The sequence below is a fragment of the Astyanax mexicanus genome, chromosome 12 (genome assembly GCF_023375975.1).
Source record: "Astyanax mexicanus isolate ESR-SI-001 chromosome 12, AstMex3_surface, whole genome shotgun sequence".
Lineage (NCBI taxonomy): Eukaryota > Metazoa > Chordata > Actinopteri > Characiformes > Acestrorhamphidae > Astyanax > Astyanax mexicanus.
This window is the reverse complement of record NC_064419.1, coordinates 1189422-1208364: the sequence shown is the minus strand read 5'-3', so window position 1 is coordinate 1208364 and position 18943 is coordinate 1189422. Positions and strand designations below refer to the sequence as shown.

Genomic DNA, 18943 nt, shown 5'->3' with positions numbered 1-18943 from the left:
AATAACACGCCAAAAAGTTCATTTCTGTCGCTCTACAGTAAAGACAGGATTAAAGCACTCACGACTAGACCTCCATACTTAAATCCATCCATCATCAGACCCTCAACTAGAGGTGGGCGATATGTCCATAAAATAATATCATAATATTAAATAGTATTTTTGCGATAGCTATACTGATACTATACTGAAAAAATCAACAATATATTACTGCAACAAAATGAAAATGTAATTGTATTACTGTATGAGATATGATACGGCACACCCCTAACGGAGATATTAAAAAAAATACAAATATTTTAATCAGATTTGTAACAGAAGTCAATGATCCAGAATATCATGATACTAATAATACTAAAGCACTCCAAATATCTCCATATATCCAGGATTAAAATAAAATAAATGACACTGGACAGATATAATCTGTGTCTAGTAGATATATAATATAATAAATAATATAATAAAAACAATAAAAAAATAGAACCCTGATGTGATAATAATTAGGGGTTGGTCACATGGCACGATATTTTAGTTTCTGCAGCACTAAGGCTGGAGCACTATTAGCATTAGTCGCTAACCGCAGCACTAGCTCTTTCACTGTTCAGAGGTGAGTATATATCAGACTGTAGTCTGTAGCGTGTTTACCGTGTTAAAATAAGCTACGTGGGACAACCGCTATCTGATAGCGCCCTTGACTTACTGGAACACTCAGGGTTCCTGAGTGTAGCACTGTCGGCTGGCATTTACTAGCGCTGCTGCTAACTGTGCTGTGCTATAATACTGGAATTATAAGCTTACTGTGAATAAACAAAAGTGCTTTACTCACCTGAAGTGCAAAGCTGTCATCTATGCAAGAAGTTCCTATTTTGAAGAATCTAAAATCTAAAATAAATTCTGGTTTGTTTAACACATTTACATTTTTACATTTTTGTTTACTAAATAATTCCATATGTTTTTTTCTGTATAGTTTGGATGAGTTTCGTATTAATGTACAATACTGGCTATTTTATAATGGAAGCTTTTAAATGTATATAAATGTATATATGTGTGTGTTTGCTTGTTACAGAGGATCCAGGAGATGGAGGAAAGGCGGATTGAGAGGATAGGGGAGAGTATGAGGTGCTATTCAGAGGTGGAGCGTAAAGTTCTGCCCATCGTCAGCAAGTGTCTGGATGGAATGACCAAGGCGGCGGAGTCTATCGAGCCCAAAATGGTGAGTGGGACTGTACTAAAGAAGACTTTTTCTTTTTTTTTTTTTTTTACATTCAAGCTGAGCACAAAGGGCAGAACACTATAGGCTGGTGTAACTTGGCAGTGCCAGTGCGTGATGATCTACACACAGTTGGTGGCATTTATACCAATATTTCATTTCAATATTTCAATATTTCTCTTTCTGATTTTTTTTCACATTGTACATTTAATATTCAATACTGTATTAAAGCTATACATGAACACAACCAGAATTATTATATTTACCAGAATTACCAGAATATATTTTATACGTTTATACATTTTTCTTTGAGGACAGATCTGAGTTAATTCAGGTTTAGATTGCCTCAATTGTTTTCATGTCTTTAAAAATAATCTTTTCTAATATAGAAAATGAATTAAATAAAGAAATAAAGAAAAACACTGAATTGAATGAGAAGGTGTGATCAAACCTTTGATTGGTCCTGTATATCTATCGATGATATAAATCTGGCTCTATTCTCCAGCACTAGATGTACACTACTAAATAGCAGTAAATGCAAAATTATAAATAAAATAATAATAATAATAATAAAAAAAAACTACAATAAATAAATGCTGCATAAATTAAGCACATGCTTTAGTTTCCCTTCATGAATCTATCTGCAGGACTGTTCTCTTTTTTTTTTTTTTTTGGGGCGTTCCAGAACGGCAGGAATTAAGTAATCCATATTTAGCCCACAGATTAATAATTTACCATTTCAAAATGCTGACTCCATTACTCTGATTGCCCGTGGCCTACTTTCATGCTAACGAGCCCCGATCGCTGGTAGATGTAGTCGTCCAGGTTACCATGAATAATTTATCACTGTGGGCCAATGAGAGGCTGGCGCTGGGCTGGTGCATGTTGTTGTTGATCTGGACGGCTAAATCCTGCGGTTAGCGCTCACGTGGCGTCCTGTGGTCGGGCCGAGTGTCACAGATGGAGCGAGGCCACACCGGTCTGATTTCCATGGAAATGCTAATTGACTCGTACGGCTTGCTCTTGCTGCAGATTTGAAGTGGCTTACTGACCGCCATCGGATTTAAGCCGCTGTGTGGATCGTGGATTGCATGCTCGGGGCTTTAGCTGTAGCCAGACTCCACCTTCAGAGCGGATGATCAAACTAAAAAACACATTCAGAATAAATATGTAGGTTCTGCTGCAGATACTGCATATATTAATATATATATATATATATATATTTACTGAGAGCTGTTTCAGAAATTAATTTACCTTTAGGTTTATGTATTCATGCATTTATCTAATAATAATTCCAATCAGGAAGCTGCAGTGCCATGCATAAAATCCTTTAAAATATGGAAAAAATATGATTTTAAGGCATTTTAAGCCTGGTGTGATTGGTGTAAAACAGGCTGGTTTGTAGTGATGTACTGTTGACAGCATTATAAATTGGCAATCTTAAATAATTTAAAGTCAAATACAGATTTTTACATATTTATGTTGCATAAAATATACATAAAACATCAATATAGTGTAATATACAGTAAAGTCTTGCTCATGCAGACCTGAACTAATTGTACCGTCATATTATAGCCATTTTTCTTAACAAAATATTGGTTATTGGAATAAGAATACATATTGAAAGACTTGGAATAAATGGAAAAACTATTATATTGTGACATAACTTTACTCTTTTGCCATTTTGGAATCGTTAGAATCGTTTGGAAGGCTCATTGCACTTGGAATCATATATATTTTTTTATATTAAATATATAGTTTTTATTATTTTTTTTTTTCAAAAATTGACTCACAAAATGACGCACCACAAAAAATGTAAGCAAATGGTAAAAACAGTATTGATAACAATAAATACCAATGCAATAGTATAAATAAAACAGGCTTTAAGTTATATAGTTATGTGGAATGAAACTAGTAAGTATGCAAAAAGAAGTATTAAGTATTGCATATATATTTACATTGAAATTAATAATACATTTACTTTATTTACAGTAAGCTTAGATTTCCAGATTTACACTAAGGCTGGGTGCAGCAGCATTAGTGGCTAGCTGTTAGCACTTAGTGTGGTTAGCGAGGTAAAATGGCATAATTAATTGTAATACTGCGATTTTAGGTCATATAATCAATTATAAACATTTTTAAACATTCATATTAACAGAATCGTTTGTCCTTTAAATCAGTATCAGCCTGATTCAGGATTGAATCAGTCCCTAATTATAAAACTGTGTTCAGAAGGATGCAGGGGTTTGTTTATAAAACCCTAAAATAAAATAATGTCTCAGGGAGCAGCTTGTGCTAAATGAGATGTTTTTCCTGAATTAGAATTTTCCCTGGAGCAAATATAGTGAATTTAAAGCCGTGTCGGCTCTGGAGTTTATCTGTAATCTCTCTGGATCTGCTCTCAGAACTCAGAGCTGCTGCTGCTGCTGCTGCTGCTGTCAGATACAGTTTGATACAGGAAACGCTGAGGAGGAAAATTCTTTTTTTTTTTTCTGACTTTGCACTTTTTTGCATCACAGGACACCAAGCAGGTGGTGGAGACATTTAAGTCTGGTTTTGAGCCCCCGGGGGACGTGGACTTTGAGGACTACAGCGTGTCGATGAAGAGAGCCGTGTCGGAGTCCAGCTTTCTGAATGCCCGTGGGGAGAGCCGGCGCAGGAGCCGGAGCAAACTGTGGCCTTTAATTAAGAGGAATAAGGTACAAAAACACAGGGATTCCCCTCTGCTTATACCAGGTTCACACTACACCACTTTGAGACGTCATTCACACCTTTGCAACCACTTATCAACACCTTAGAATCCTCTATCAACCACCTATCAACTACTTAGCAACACCTTAGCAAAAACCTAGCAACACCTTATCAACACATTAGCAACAGCTTAGTAGCCACCTAGCAACCACTTAGCCACAACATAGCAACCACCACGGATACCATAGCAATGGCTTAGCAACCATTTAGCAACACCATAGCAACCACCACCGATATCATAGCAATGCCTTAGCAACCACCTAGCACCAACTTAGCAACACCTAAGCAACCACCACATACATTATAGCAACACCTTAGCAACCACTTAGCAACACCATAGCAACCATCACAGGTACCATAGCAACACCTTAGCAACCACCTAGCAACACCTTAGGAGGAGTGTACGGTCTAACTTCTGCTTATCAGGAGGTCATAAGTTCAAGTCCCCAAAAAAAACACAGTTACTCTGTGATTTTGTTGATCTGTTGGTCTGATTTAATAAAAGATTTAATATATTAATTCACACTACACGACTGGTTACACAATGATTACACGATTTCTTATTGTGGGAAATCGCCCAGGGTTCCCACAGGTCCTTAAAAAGTCTTAAAATGTTTTAAATTTACTGTAAGATTTGCTGTAGGTTTTAAATTTTAAGATGGTGCGTTTAATGCTGGTGGCTCACAGTGGCTCACTATAAACATCTAATCTGGGAGGAGAACTAAGGTTAGCAGAGAACTAGCTAACATTCTAACATTAGCGATGAGCTAGCTAGCATAATAACATTTAGCAATGAGTTAGTTAACATTACCAGGAAGAGAATTAAGGTTGGCAGAGAACTAACTAACATACTAACATTAGCGCAGAACTAGCTAACATGCCAGCATTAGCAATGATTTATCTAACATTACTAGGGAGAGAATTAAGTTTGGCGGAGAGCTAGCTAACATTAGCGCAGAACTAGCTAACATACTAACATTAACGGTGAGCTAGCTAACATACTAACATTAGTGCAGAACTAGATAACATACTAACATTAGCAATAAGTTAGCTAACATTACCAGGGAGAGAATTAAGGTTTTCTTTTATTTAATTGTGTTGTAGCAACCCATATTTAAATGGATATTAATAATAATACTTAATATTATAATTCAGTTTTAAATAGTATAAGTATCCACAGTGACCGCAAGTACACCCTTAACATTTCTGCAAATGTTGTATTATGACCTTTGATGGGACAACACTATTTATTTAAAGAAAGTGACCAAATTCTGCCAATATTTTTGTGTCAATATCCCCATTTTTATCTATCGCTGCCTTAAGCATCTTTGTCATGGAGTTCACTGGGGCTGCACAGGTTGCTACTGTAGTCCTTTTTTTTACTCATCCATGATAATATCACAGAGCTGCTGGATGTTAGACACCCTGCGTTCCTCCACCTTCCTCCCTTTGAGGATGCCCCACAGGTGCTCAGTTGGGTTTAAGTCGAGATACATACATGTTCAGTCCATCGCCTAAACCTTCATCCTCCTCATATCCTTAAGTTTTTATTTCTATAGTGATCATCCATTTAAACTATGAAATGTTTGCAGAAATGTGATGCATGTATTTACTTTTGTCGGATACGGTATTTACTTTTCCATTTTCCAAAATTGTATAGAAGTTCTGTACATTTTTAGCTGCTCTTTCAGCTTATATGAGCTCCTTGTTTCTCCTGCTGTCGTCTTGCTGCTCTGGTTTTTGGGCGTTTCTCTTTGCTTACCTCTCTCTCTCTCTCTCTTTCTGTCTCTCCATTCCTCCATTTCTTAATGTGTCTCCATCACACCCTCACCTGTAGCTTATGTCTTTGTTAGCGTCCCCTCGACAGCCCCCTCCCCCTCCCCCCACGTCCCCGTCCCCGGAGGGCCTGGCTAACGGACCCCAGTCGCCCCAGCAGCCCAAGGAGCCCCTGAGTCAGCGGCTCAACGACTTCATGAGCTCCAAACACAAGATGCAGTGCCTGCGGAGCCTCAAACGCGGGGTAAGTGACCGAGTTGAGCTTAGCTGGAGAGTTTGGGGGGTTTACAGGGTATAATATTAAACGTATATAATAACACTGCTACTGCTACTATTGCTAATGCTGCTACACATTGATAATAACATATTTTATTTATGTAGCACCTACAACACCTTAGAAACCACCACAGATACCATAGCAACACCTTAGCAGCCACCACAGATACTGTAGCAACATCTTAGCAACAACCACAGATACCATAGCAATGCCTTAGCAACCCCTTTGCAACCACCTAGCAACACCTTGGCAACCACCATGGATACCATAGAAATGCCTTAGTAACCATCTAGCAACACCTTTGCAACCACTTATCAACACCTTAGAAACCTCTATCAACCACCTATCAACTACTTAGCAACACATTAGCAAACACCTAGCAACACCTTAGCAAAAACCTAGCAACACCTTATCAACACATTAGCAACAGCTTAGTAGCCACCTAGCAACCACTTAGCCACAACATAGCAACCACCACGGATACCATAGCAATGGCTTAGCAACCATTTAGCAACACCATAGCAACCACCACCGATATCATAGCAATGCCTTAGCAACCACCTAGCACCAACTTAGCAACACCTAAGCAACCACCACATACATTATAGCAACACCTTAGCAACCACTTAGCAACACCATAGCAACCATCACAGGTACCATAGCAACACCTTAGCAACCACCTAGCAACACCTTAGGAGGAGTGTACGGTCTAACTTCTGCTTATCAGGAGGTCATAAGTTCAAGTCCCCAAAAAAAACACAGTTACTCTGTGATTTTGTTGATCTGTTGGTCTGATTTAATAAAAGATTTAATATATTAATTCTATAGATGTTTGATCTGACTGTTATCATTAAATCTGCTCATCCGGATCACGACATTCAGCCTGTTTAACTCCAGTATGATTTGCCTGTTCCTCCACGCTTGGCTCTCAGTTTCATCCCTGTTTCAGTCCATGCAAACATTAATCCATCTCAGCTGCTGATCTGACCTGAATGTGCTGGATTGATTTGAAATTCCCTCTCTTTTCTTCTCTTCTCTTCTCTTTTCTTCTGTTCTGTTTCTGTTCTGTCATTCAGCTCTCCCTGAAGCTGGTAAGTGTAAGCGTACGCTGTCACCTGTCCTTCCATTCTCCAGCTTCCGCCTCTCTTTATTTTTCTTTCTTTTTCATTCTTTTGTCTTTCTTTGGCTGTACTGCTTTGCTAGAATCATTACAACATGAACTAAAGGGCGTTTTCACACCTGTAGTTTTGGAACAGGATTGTTTTGGTCCAAATCAATGAATGAGTTTAGACATTTGGAGCATTTTTATTCCCTGGGTTTGTTCTGAAGTGCACCAAATAGGGTTGAGACAAAATATCGGTATTGCAATATATATATATATTGTTATTTGCAATTCGCTATTAATATGTTGTTTAAAATATAGATATTTTTACTGAAACATAGATGCTGTGATCTCAGTAAAACTCAGTTATATTTACTGAAGTTATAAACTCATCAACTGATCCGGATTATAGAAACTTTCACAATTGCAGGTGTGAAAACACCATTAGACACTGCGGCTGACTGTAAAAGGCTTGTAGATCTCATTACTTTCGCAGTTTTATGTTATGACATACTTCATTTTTCTTTTTTGTTTTCATGTGTTTGTGAAAGGGTCAGACTAGGGACTTAAAAAACGAGAGCTGTGTGATTAAGTGTGTTCACGTTAGTCAGTGTTTTCTGTGTGATGATCACAACCAGCCTGTTGTGACTTTTTCTGCTTGTAGAATCTATAGCCTCTACGTCTACTTGTTACTGTATTTTACGGACTATAAGGTGCACCATTATTATAAAGCGCACTATCAAAGAACGTCTATTTTCTGGTCTGTTTTCATACATAAGATGCACCGGATTATAAGGAGCATTTTAAGTGACCATAGTAAGGAACAAGGGTGTCGCCAGTATTTTAGCGTGGTTAGCAGCAGTGCGTAGCGCTAGTAAACACCGCCCGACAGCGCTACACTGAGAAGTTTTGAGTGTTCTGGTAAGCCAGGGCAATATTAGCTTGCGGTTCCTCCCACGTAGCTTGTTTTAACACAGTGAACACGCAGACTACAATCCAACATAATCACCTCTGAATGGCGAAAGAGCTAGCGCTTAGTGCAGTTAGCTGCTAATGCTAATGCTGCTGCACCCAGCCTTAGTGCTGGAGAAACTTCACTGAAAACTCACCATTATAACTCTGTACTTCAGCAGAGTGGCTTTACTGCTCCTTAATACCTGACTGGTAGAATTCATACGTAAGGAGCACCAGATTATAAGGAGCTCTGATGATTTTTTGGGAAAATTAAATGATTTTGGATTTTAAGTGCAACTTATAGTGTGAAAAATACAATATATAGTTATTATAAATCTTTACTGAGACAAACTGTATCCAGATTTTTAGTTCTACTGAGCCTCTTTGTGTGTGTGTTTGTGTGTGTGTGTGTGTGTGTGTGTGTGTCTCAGGGAACAGGTCAGGAAGACTACAGTCATTTACCACCCGAGCAGCGGAGAAAAAAACTGCAGGCCAAACTTAATGACGTCAGCAAGGACATCCAGAAAGAGATGGATCAGAGGTATCTATTTGTACACGTACACACACACATTAATGCACACACACACACCGTTTCCACAAGTCAAGGCAACCTTCTTTCAAGGTTATAATCAGCCACAGATTCAGTGATGACAAATTAGATGATATCCAGGTATAATTTATTGCATCAGATATTGTCTGTTTTATGCTCAATCTAGATCAGTGCCTGGTTGCATAAAAACATCTTAATTTTAAACCTTAAGAGTCGATTTTTCTTACTAAAAAAGGAAAATTATGTAAGAGTGTTGCATAAAATCCCTCAGACGTTTCACTTAACTAAGAGTTAATGGTAAGGGATTTACTGCAGTCACTGAGGCTTTACTGCAGTAAACCTCCACTGTAACCATGACAACGGGTCATCAGCAGTAATAAACGTTCTCTAAACTCCGCAGTTTGAAAGCCAGATTTGTTAACTTTGTGAGATTTAGAGACTTTCAGACTCCTTTGTTACGATAATATAATCAAGAGGAAGATGGATGATCACAAGCCATCAAACCACCAAACTGAACTGCTTGCATAAAGTTATCTAAAAGCAGTGTGTAAGACTGGTGGAGGAGAACATGCCTGCTGACCTGCTGTAGTGTAATTAGCATTTAGAAACAGAAATCCGGAGAGTTTTATTAGGGCTGACTTGTAAAGCCCCCCCTCTGATGAACTAATCCAGTCCGTCCAGGGCTTCAGAGTGCAAATGAGTTCACAAACTGTCTTTATAAACCAATAAAGGAGTTTTAGCTCCTGGTTTCAGCACTGATCCCACCAGCATGTTAACTTTTCTCCCACAGGGACGCCCTGACTAAGATGAAGGAGGTGTACATTAAGAACCCTCACATGGGCGACCCCAACAGCGTGGACCCCCGCTTAGAGGAGGTGCAGCAAAGCATAGAGAAGCTGCAGCTCGACGCACATAAATATGAAGTAAGAACCTTTTAAAAAGTGCTCTGCCTGTAAATCCAGCATCAGATTACCAACCAATCGGCTCACAGTAGCATAGATGCAGCATCTTTAGTGTGTAAAACTTTTGTACTGTAGAAAAATGGAAATATATACAGTCACAATTTATTTGCTTTTTAGTAAAATACATTATTCTATCTTCTAAAATTAAAGGAACACTCAGAACAAGTAAATTATTCATATTTTTAAAAAATCAGCTTTTATCTTTATTCACCCCCATTCATAGAGGACTCACTCGCAGGCTCCCTCTGGTGTTCAACAGTGATATAAAGCATTCAAGACAGAAAGTGCTCAGACTTTCCATAAATAGCTCTAGTAATGCAGGAGATGTGTTTTGGACCCTTGGTTCTGTTCTCTCTCTATCTTTCTGAGGAACCTATTGGCTGTGGGTAGCTGCTGTTCCTGACTCCCAGTCGCCGACTGGATCAGATATCTAGCATGCCAAATATTTGACGGGCATCTGCGTCTCGTCAGCGAACATTCAGCCATCATTTCACACTACTGATTTGCCTCCGAGCAGAGTTTTTACAGTGTTGTGCCAAATTCAGCACCCCTGCCAGGAAAAAGGGGTGCTGATTTCGGCTGTGTTCTGATCGCTGCTCAATAATATCATTTATTACAAGTAATTCCCCCATTCGTCAGTCTTAAACCTTTTAGTTTAGTTTTTATTATTTGGCGAAAAGTGTAATAAATTGCGTCTTAGATTTCGTTTTCAAGTATTCATTTTTGTTTAGTTTTCGTCTCGCTTTCGTCACGAAAAATAGGTCGTCAACAAAGATTTTTTCGTTAAAGAAATAAAGAAATAACCTCTGCTATGTCCTCTGTTTTCCGCAGGGCTGGCTAACAGATGTGGAGAGAAAGCTGCTAGAAAAAGGCAGCACTCAGCGGAGACAGAGTGCCCACTTCGACTCGCAGGGGAACACGCCCAACAGCTGTGCCCAGAACAGAGAGAGGTACTCCGAAAGCAGACACTGACAGTCCTCCTCCCCGTGCTCATCCTCACCTTCTCTGTATTCATTTGGACTGTTGTATGTACTATATGTCTTCTGCACGCAGTCCGGATGGCAGCTACACGGAGGACCCCAGCACGGAGACGGTGCAGTTCAAGTCCCGCAGCACCGAGTTCGACGATGAGTTCGATGATGAAGATCCTTTACCCACCATAGGAACATGCAAAGCGCTCTACCCGTTTGAAGGTAGACAATAAACAAAGAAAACGTGTTTACGATTTAATACTAGGCAGGGAATAGAGCAAACTGAGGGGGGGTATATATACTAAACAGGCCAGGTGAAAACAATCAGTAACTGGGGGAGCGGGAACACTGTAGCACCACGTGATCAGCAGAGCCAGAGAAGTCCGGTGTGAGTGCATGCTGGGAATTGAGTCTTTGAGTAGTTCAGAGTAGTCCAGAGCAGGAGGACTGACAGCATCAGAACTGACAAATACACAGTAGTTATTACTATATTTTACATGCAGACAAAATGCATCAACAGTGGCAGATTATAAAAATACTTTTTTAAAAAATCCTATGAATAAATTAATGCTTATTTTTTCAATATGCTTATTAATGCATTATTATTGACGATACAATAAAATATTTTCATGCTTCTATTGTTTACTTTACTTTAGTCCTTTTTAAATTCGATTTTTTTAATGCATAGTTATTAGCAAAGTTAGCATTTGTGGCTAAAGAAAAAAAAGTTCAAAAGTTCATATTCATTTATTCAAGTTTCAGAAATCAATATTTGGTGGAATAACTCTGGTGTTTTTTAATCACAGTTTTTTTCATGCATTTTGGCATCATGTTCTCCTCCTCCACCAGTCTTACACACTGCTTTTGGATAACTTTATGCTTTTTTTTTTTACAATCCTGGTTCAAAAATTCAAGCAGTTCAGTTTGGTGGTTTGATGGCTTGTGATCATCCATCTTCCTCTTGATTATATTCCAGAGGTTTTTAATTTGGTAAAATTAAAGAAACTCATCATTTTTAAGTGCTATTTTAGGTGGCAGTTTATCTCAGCGTGCTCTTTTCCTCCGTCTCCTCAGGTCAGAACGAGGGCACCATCCCGTTGGCGGAAGGAGAGATGCTGTACGTGATCGAGGAGGACAAGGGGGACGGATGGACGCGTGTGCGCAGGAACGAGGACGAGGAGGGATACGTCCCCACGTCCTACATCAAGCTGTGCTTCGACGCAAACTCCAAAGGTGCCATGACATACATCTAAAACCCCACAGAGCTAAAACAGCAGCCTGCTTAGAGTCAGCAGCTTCCTCTAGTCGTCCTCATCCTCGGGCCGTCTCCTGATTGGTCGGTAGGGCGGGACAGGAATGGAAAAGGCAGGAATTGTTCACTCTGGGCTGTTTAATGATGATTTACCTCTGCTTTAAAAAAAATAAAGAGAGAGAGGCTGAAAGGACAGTGTGTTACATATGTAAAAAAATGAGCTGTTAAAAACACCACTTTTATCCTGTGGGAAGGGAAGTGGACAGAACTTGATGTTTTTACATGTGCAAGATATCATGTAGCATATCAGACGATTTGTGTCTGTATTTATAGGCTTCTTTACTTTGCATTTTTCCCTCAGTATCAATAAGAGGAAACAAAAAGAGAGAGAAAAGCGTCCGTGAGGACGAGACTGGCAATAGAGCCGCCGCCGCCGCGTCCTTTAAGGTCCTCGTTTAGTAAAGAAAAGCTGCTTAATCTACATTTCATATCATAGCTTTGGGTATTGTGGTTGTTTTGTATGAAATGTTTAAACCTCGTGTTTTGTCCATGGCTGAGCCAAAACTACTAATAAGCGACTCTTGGGTAAGAGTATAATAATAATAATAATAATAATTCTGCCTGAAAATAAATTTGATCTTTGATTTGAATAAGCTATAAGGGCAAAGAGTGCAGAATTATCATTTCTTCTCTAATACTTGGTTAGATCTCCTGGTCTCCATATCTGTCCTGCCAGGTAAGAAATTTACCCGTGTCTGTTTTTTTTTTTTTTTAGTTCAGTTTAAATCTGATTGTTGTGGCGCAGTGGATAACACCACTACCTGCTAGTGCACTACCTAACACTACATTGGTTTGGTCCACCTCTTTATCTACCCATTTGAAGGTAGACAGTAAACAGAGGAAACCTGTTGTAGAAGAGCTAGATAACTAGATTCAATACTCTGCAGGGAACGGAGCAAACAGAGGGGTATTTATACTAAACGGGCCAGGTGAAAACAATCAGAAACTGGGCGAGTGGGAACACCATATCACCATGTGATCAGCAGAGTCAGAGAAGTCCCGTGTGAGTGCATGCTGGGAGTTGGAGTTTTTGTGTAGTTCAGAGTTCACCTCTGTAATGGACATTAACTCACTTTAAAGTCACTTTGGATAAAAGTGTCAGAAAAATGCTGTAAATGTAATGTAATGCTTTTAGGTGAGCGAACACACAAATTAAGGGTGTGCCATATCATATAGTACTCAAATCAATATTATTGATTGCCTGATCTGCATAGTATTTTTTTTTAAGTTTAGCAATTGTTTAATAAAAAATTTAAGCAGGACAAGTATGTTTCATTACTTCACAGAAACATATTTTAGCTATTAATGGAAAAAATATGGCTCTTTTAAGTATTAGAGAAGAAATGACTAAGCCGAATTACGCTTTGTCCGTTGAGCTTATATTCTATATATAAAATGCCTCACATCTCAAAATTTATCAGAGCAGGATTTTAAGGATGTACAACAATGTTTTCTGTTGCGATTTTTACCACAGTTAAACTGTGTTTCTATACCTAAGTGTTTCAATTCTATAATTCTGACTGTAAATACTCTACGAGAGTGCATGGAAGGAGGACGGAATAGCCTAAAGTTTACTCAGGTACTTATTTTCTTCTATTTCTTTTAGGTAAATGAATATAAACAATATTTGTTCTTCGCCCCGACACTTTCATTCATGCTAAAAGTGAACAATTAAAAAATATGAATAGCTTTAGTAATTCTCTGCATGCGCGAAAAAAATTCAGATTTAACTAGCTTTGCAATCACTGCTGTCCTGAGCAAACCCCTCCCACCAACCCTGAAACCCCCTCCTACTAACCGGAAACCCCTCTCACTGATCCAAACCTCTCTTAATCCCCTCCCACCAGCCCGAAACCCTTCCCACCACCCTGAAACCCCTTCCGCCACCTTGAAACCACTCCCACTAACCGGAAACCCCTCTCACTGATCCAAACTTCTCATAATTACCCAATACCCCTCCCACTAACCAAAAAACCCTTCTTTCTAATCCAAACCTCTCCTAATCACCCAAAACCCCTCCTCCCAACACGAACACCCCTCCCACTAACCAGAAACCCCTTTCGTTGGTCCAAAACCCCTCCACTAACCAGAAACCTCTCCCATTCACCTGAAATCCCTCCCACTGACCAGAAACTCCTCCCACCAACCCAAAACCCCATGCTCCATAGTGAAACCCCTCCCACTAGCAGGAAACCCCTCCCACAAACCTGAAACCCCGCCCTATCCTCAATCACAGCTGACGGCAGCAGAAAACTAAGCTTTAGTAGTAGTGAGTAGAAAGCTTCAGACGTCTTCCAGGTGGCATGAGCTTCCATCAGTGTGCTGCTTTGTGAGCGTAGCTGAGCGCTAAGCTAATAAACACAGTCTGCATGCGGTTCTTAGTTTGACTGGCATGATAAACAAACTATGTTTTGATCCAGAGATCCATGGATACGTAGGACAGAGATCAGAGCACACGTCGTGAGTCCTGAAGATGATAGAGACAAGATAACAGCGGTTTCTGGAGGAGAATCCTCCGCTGTGTTACTAAAGCTAAAGCTAATCCAGGGTTTTCCTCCTGAGAGAACAGTAGCTGTAGATTCTGATCTTGATAGACTGAAGCAGCGAGAGGTATTAACACTTATTCACACCTGGGTTTATTTTATTACTGTACTGGGGTGAGTTTCCCAAAAACGTAACTTACTTACTTTAGCCTGATTTTTGCCTAAAATCCTTCGAGGGAAAGATCTGCATGTAAATGGAAAAAAAAATAAATAAGACTAGATAGGAACTAGATTAGAGTAAGTTGGCTTGAAAAAGCGCATTTTGTATGAGTATACCGATTATCATGGTTTTAGCTAAAAATCTGTGACCTGTAGAGACGTTTAAAATTTTTGACAAAAGTTTGTGGACACTTTTGAATGGATTCCTATGGGGAAATGTCTTCCCAGCTTTTTTCCCAAGAGACCTTATTAAAAACATAAATAAATAAATATAAATTAAAAGGATTAATAATTGTTATTATTTTTATTGTTGTTTTAGTTCTTATCATATAAACTTAATAATAAATTGCGATTCTTATATGTATAGCTAATTACTGATTATTAACTAAAGTTATAATGTTTTATTTCAGTTTTCTGCACACCGTTTGTTCAGTTATTCACAAATCAAGAAAATCTGTCATTTGACCAGGAATATTCAAAAGTTTGCACGTTTACACATATTTAAAAAAAATAACGAACAATTTACTTAATTTGCCAGTGTCTTTTTCTATTATTATTTTATTATTATAAAAACAACAAAACTATAGCAATACTAATACAAATATCAATCATGCCTTAAGTCATTTTAAAGTACAGTACCGGTCAAAAGTTTGGACACTCCTTTTCATTCAGTGCTTTTCTTTATTACTTTAGTCCTTAATTTATTTTCTAAGTTGTAGTTTAATATTAAAGACGTTAAAGCAATATGTATATTGATTGATTGATTAATTGATTATTTTTTGGGAAACTCACCCCTGTCTGTTTGGTCAGTGTTTGCCCCCATGAATGTGTTTTTAAATTGGAGGGTTCCTCACTACACCATTTTATATCCTTTTTTTAATTATTTGTCTTTCTTTTCTATCGGATTTCTGTGTGAGATAATGAGATAATAGGGGGAAAAAGCGAAAGAGAATGAGTCCGGGAAAACATGAATTGTATGAGTTTTGGAATGGTGTTTTGTCACTTTTTTATATGCAGCATCTCTAACATCCTGTGTAATTGTTTTTTTTTTTTTCCTTTTGCTTTTCTTTTTTATTTATTTCGTTTTCTTTTTGTTTTCTTTTGCTTTTGTTTTTCTTTTTTTCTTTGCAGATCCCTAAAAGCGTTTGGCACAGCTGGCACAGGAGTGGCAGGGCAAGCATCCTTGCGCGAAACATCCGCCGTCTTTATTGTGTAGTGAGAGGGGTGGCGTGCGAGTCCTGCTGCACACAGGCAGCTCCATTCTTAACGCAATCTCTGAACCTCCTCCTCCTCCGGCCAGAGGCAAAAAACTAACTAACTAACTAAACAAAACGTTTTTTGGTTGCTGTTTTTCTTTTTTCTCCTCCACTTTTTTATAATTAGTGTGCTGATGATGATGATGATGATGATGATGATGATGATGATGATTTGCTGAGCTTTGTGCTTCTGTACGGACCTAGACTCCTCCTCCTGTTCCTCCTCCTCTTCCTCCTCCTCCTCCTCCTCCTTTAGCCGTGTGTGCTATATAGCTATATAGCTGCTTGCTATCTCAGACCAGAGCCCTTAGCTACAACCAGTAGTCCTCAGATTCAGATCCAGGACTGTGAAGTGCACGTAGTGTTAAAGGCTATATATATATTTTTGCTTTGTTTTTTCACTTATTAACGATAGCACGATAACGTAGTACCTGGTGTACTTCTCTTAAACGATGCCTGACCTGCAGAGAGAAGAGAAAGAAACAAAAAAAAACTTTGCTGAGAGAAACGAAATGAACGAAAACAAACAAAAAAATCTTTTTATGAACATTTTATCAGTCCAGAATTGATTGTGCTCATTAAAGAACATTTAAATGTGTTATTATTCTGATTATTATTCTGATTATTATTATTTTTTATGGGTGGGGAGTGGTGAAGTCATCATGCTTGCACTGATTTAAGTGGTAAATGATGTGTGTGTGTGTGTGTGTGGTGGGCAGGTGTGTGTGTGTGTGTAGAGGTGTGTGTCCACACCTCTATAGTCGCCCTCACTCTTTCCTCAAACAGACGAAAGCAGTGCCACCTCACTCTCTATCTCACTCTCTCACTCTCTCTCTCTCTCTCTCTCTCGCTCACGCTCTCACTCCCTCTACCCCACCACACCCAACGCCCCCACTCTCTCTCTCTCTCTCTTTCTATCCTCAGTCTGTCTCTTTCTCTCTCTCTCTCTCAATTTCCCACAATCTCTTTCTCTTCTACCTTTTCTCTTTCTTTCATTTACTTTATCTGATTTTAATTCATTCATTTTGTAGGCATGTTTCCTTTTGTACTTTTCTCTCCGTCTCTTTCACACTTTTTTTTGTTTCCCCACTTCACATTTATTCATTCTCACCCTTTGAACTTGTTGTACTTTTTATATTTTCCTTCCTTTCTTTTATTCCTCATAATCTTAAATTCTTACTTTTGTACTTGAACTTTCCCTTTCACTTGTTCTGTTTTTCCTCTCTCTCACTCTCTTCTATTCTCTCTTTCTCTCTCCTTTCCTCTCACTCGTTTATTCTTTTTTGTATCGGTTCTTACTTTTTCTTCTTTTCGATTTTCTTCCTTTTTTTTTTTACTCTGATTGAATGTATTTTTTTTTCTTTGTACTTCAACTTTCTATCCCCAATTCTCTCTCTGTCTCTCTCTCTCTCTCTCTCTCTCTCTCTCTCTCTCACTGTCTCTCTCTCTATCTCTCTGTCTCTCTCTCACTGTCTCTCTTTCTATCTCTGTCTCTCTCTCTCTCTGTCTCTCTCTCTCAGTTTTTATCTTTCTGTCTGTCTCTCTCTCTCACTTTTTTATATTTTTGCACATCTTCCCCTTTTCTCCCCTTTGTTTTACTTTATTTTGACTCGTACTCACTCTTTTTCTTCTCTCTCTCTCTCTCTCTCTCTCTCTCTCTCTCTCTCTCTCTCTCTCTCTCTCTCTCTCTCTCTCTCTCTCTCTCTCTCTCTCTCTCTCTCTCTCTCTCTCTCTCTCTCTGGCCGTGTCTCGTGCGTGTAGCTCTAGTGGTGCCGTTTGTTCAGTAGATGTTGATGATGTTCTTGCGGCTGGTGCTGTGTTTCTGCGCATGCATGCTTGCCCTGTCTCTTTGTATGTGCCAGTCTTAGGGGTCCAGTCCTCCAGCAAGTTCACGCCTCTCACCTCCGACGGTTGAACTTGCTCCTTCAGTTGTGTTCGTGCCTGTGGTTTACTTTTATTATTTTGGATTTCTTTTATTTTTTTATTTTTTTAATTGATATATAATTTTTTTTTGTTCATTTTTAGCAGGTTTTAGTTTTGCCACCTATGCATGGCCACTTGCTTCACACCCCTGAGTTCTGACTTTTAGATCTTCTTTAATTTTTTACTTTCTACAAAGCCAGGAATCTTCAGTGGTTGTTTTTACGTTGTTTTACAGTATTTTCAGTTGGATGTTGAACACAGATATTTACCTCATTTCTGACGGATTGGTTTGAGCTGCTGTTTAAATCGGCTCTGAAAGACTAATGTTGTTGTTTATCTCCATTTATAAAGAAAGAGTATTGCAGTGCTGAGCCGTGTGTGTATTCTCTATATTGTGCTTTTGCATTCCCTTTTCCCTGCAGACCTTCTCATAAACATCAAACTGCCAAATCAGCTGTCGGAGCCGTGTGATTTCATTCATCAGTCAGCTGGAGCTGGTATCTCCCTGAATTAACAGATATTAAGGCATAAATATGATTTTTATGGTGGAAAAACACAACACACATCATTAACGGATCAGAACATGATGCTTGCTCTTACAGCCCACAACATAAAGCCTAGCAGTAAATCCTAATGCTATATTTTTCACACTATTTCACTGTTTATTTTCTGGTCTATTTTCATACATAAGGCACACCGGATTATAAGGCCAGGATTTGTACGGTCATGAAAAACCTGGAAAAGTTAGAGCATTTATTTGCAGAAAATGAGAAATGACTGAAATAACAACAAAAAAAGATGCAGAGCTTTCAGACCTCAAATAATGCAAAGAAAACAAGTTCATATTTATAAAGTTTTAAGAGTTCAGAAATAATCAATATTTGGTGGAATAATCCTGGTTGGTTTTTAATCACAGTTTTTTTTTTCGTGCATCTTGGCATCATGTTCTTCTCCTCCACCAGTCTTACACACTGCTTTTGGATAACTTTATGCTGCTTTACTCCTGGTCCATCTTCCTCTTGATTATATTCCAGAGATTTTTAATTTGGTAAAATCAAAGAAACTCATCATTTTTAAGTGCTTTCTATTTTTTTTTTTTCAGTGCTGTATATGTGGCCACAAAAATACACAATTTTGCATAAAAGAGATTTATTTTATTTAAAGTTTACAGTGGAGTGTGAAACAGGGCAGTTAGACTTA

General features: G+C 38.6%; 1 protein-coding gene across 4 annotated transcripts in view; it reads left to right on the top strand.

Annotated features, from left to right (window-relative positions):
• fnbp1a (formin binding protein 1a) overlaps positions 1–18196 on the top strand; it is a 37269-nt gene extending 19073 nt beyond the window's left edge. For 2 of the 4 annotated variants that reach the window (XM_049485832.1, XM_049485829.1), the window contains 9 exons: positions 1064–1210; positions 3727–3906; positions 5796–5978; positions 7088–7102; positions 8499–8608; positions 9408–9540; positions 10411–10529; positions 10633–10772; positions 11625–18196. In XM_049485832.1, coding sequence (XP_049341789.1) covers positions 1064–1210; positions 3727–3906; positions 5796–5978; positions 7088–7102; positions 8499–8608; positions 9408–9540; positions 10411–10529; positions 10633–10772; positions 11625–11803 — 1206 coding nt within the window. In that variant the 3' untranslated portion in view covers positions 11804–18196. The remainder of the gene's footprint in view (positions 1–1063; positions 1211–3726; positions 3907–5795; positions 5979–7087; positions 7103–8498; positions 8609–9407; positions 9541–10410; positions 10530–10632; positions 10773–11624) is intronic. The other 2 variants (XM_049485831.1, XM_049485833.1) reach the window with 2 other exon arrangements.
• Positions 18197–18943: the final 747 nt, after the last annotated feature.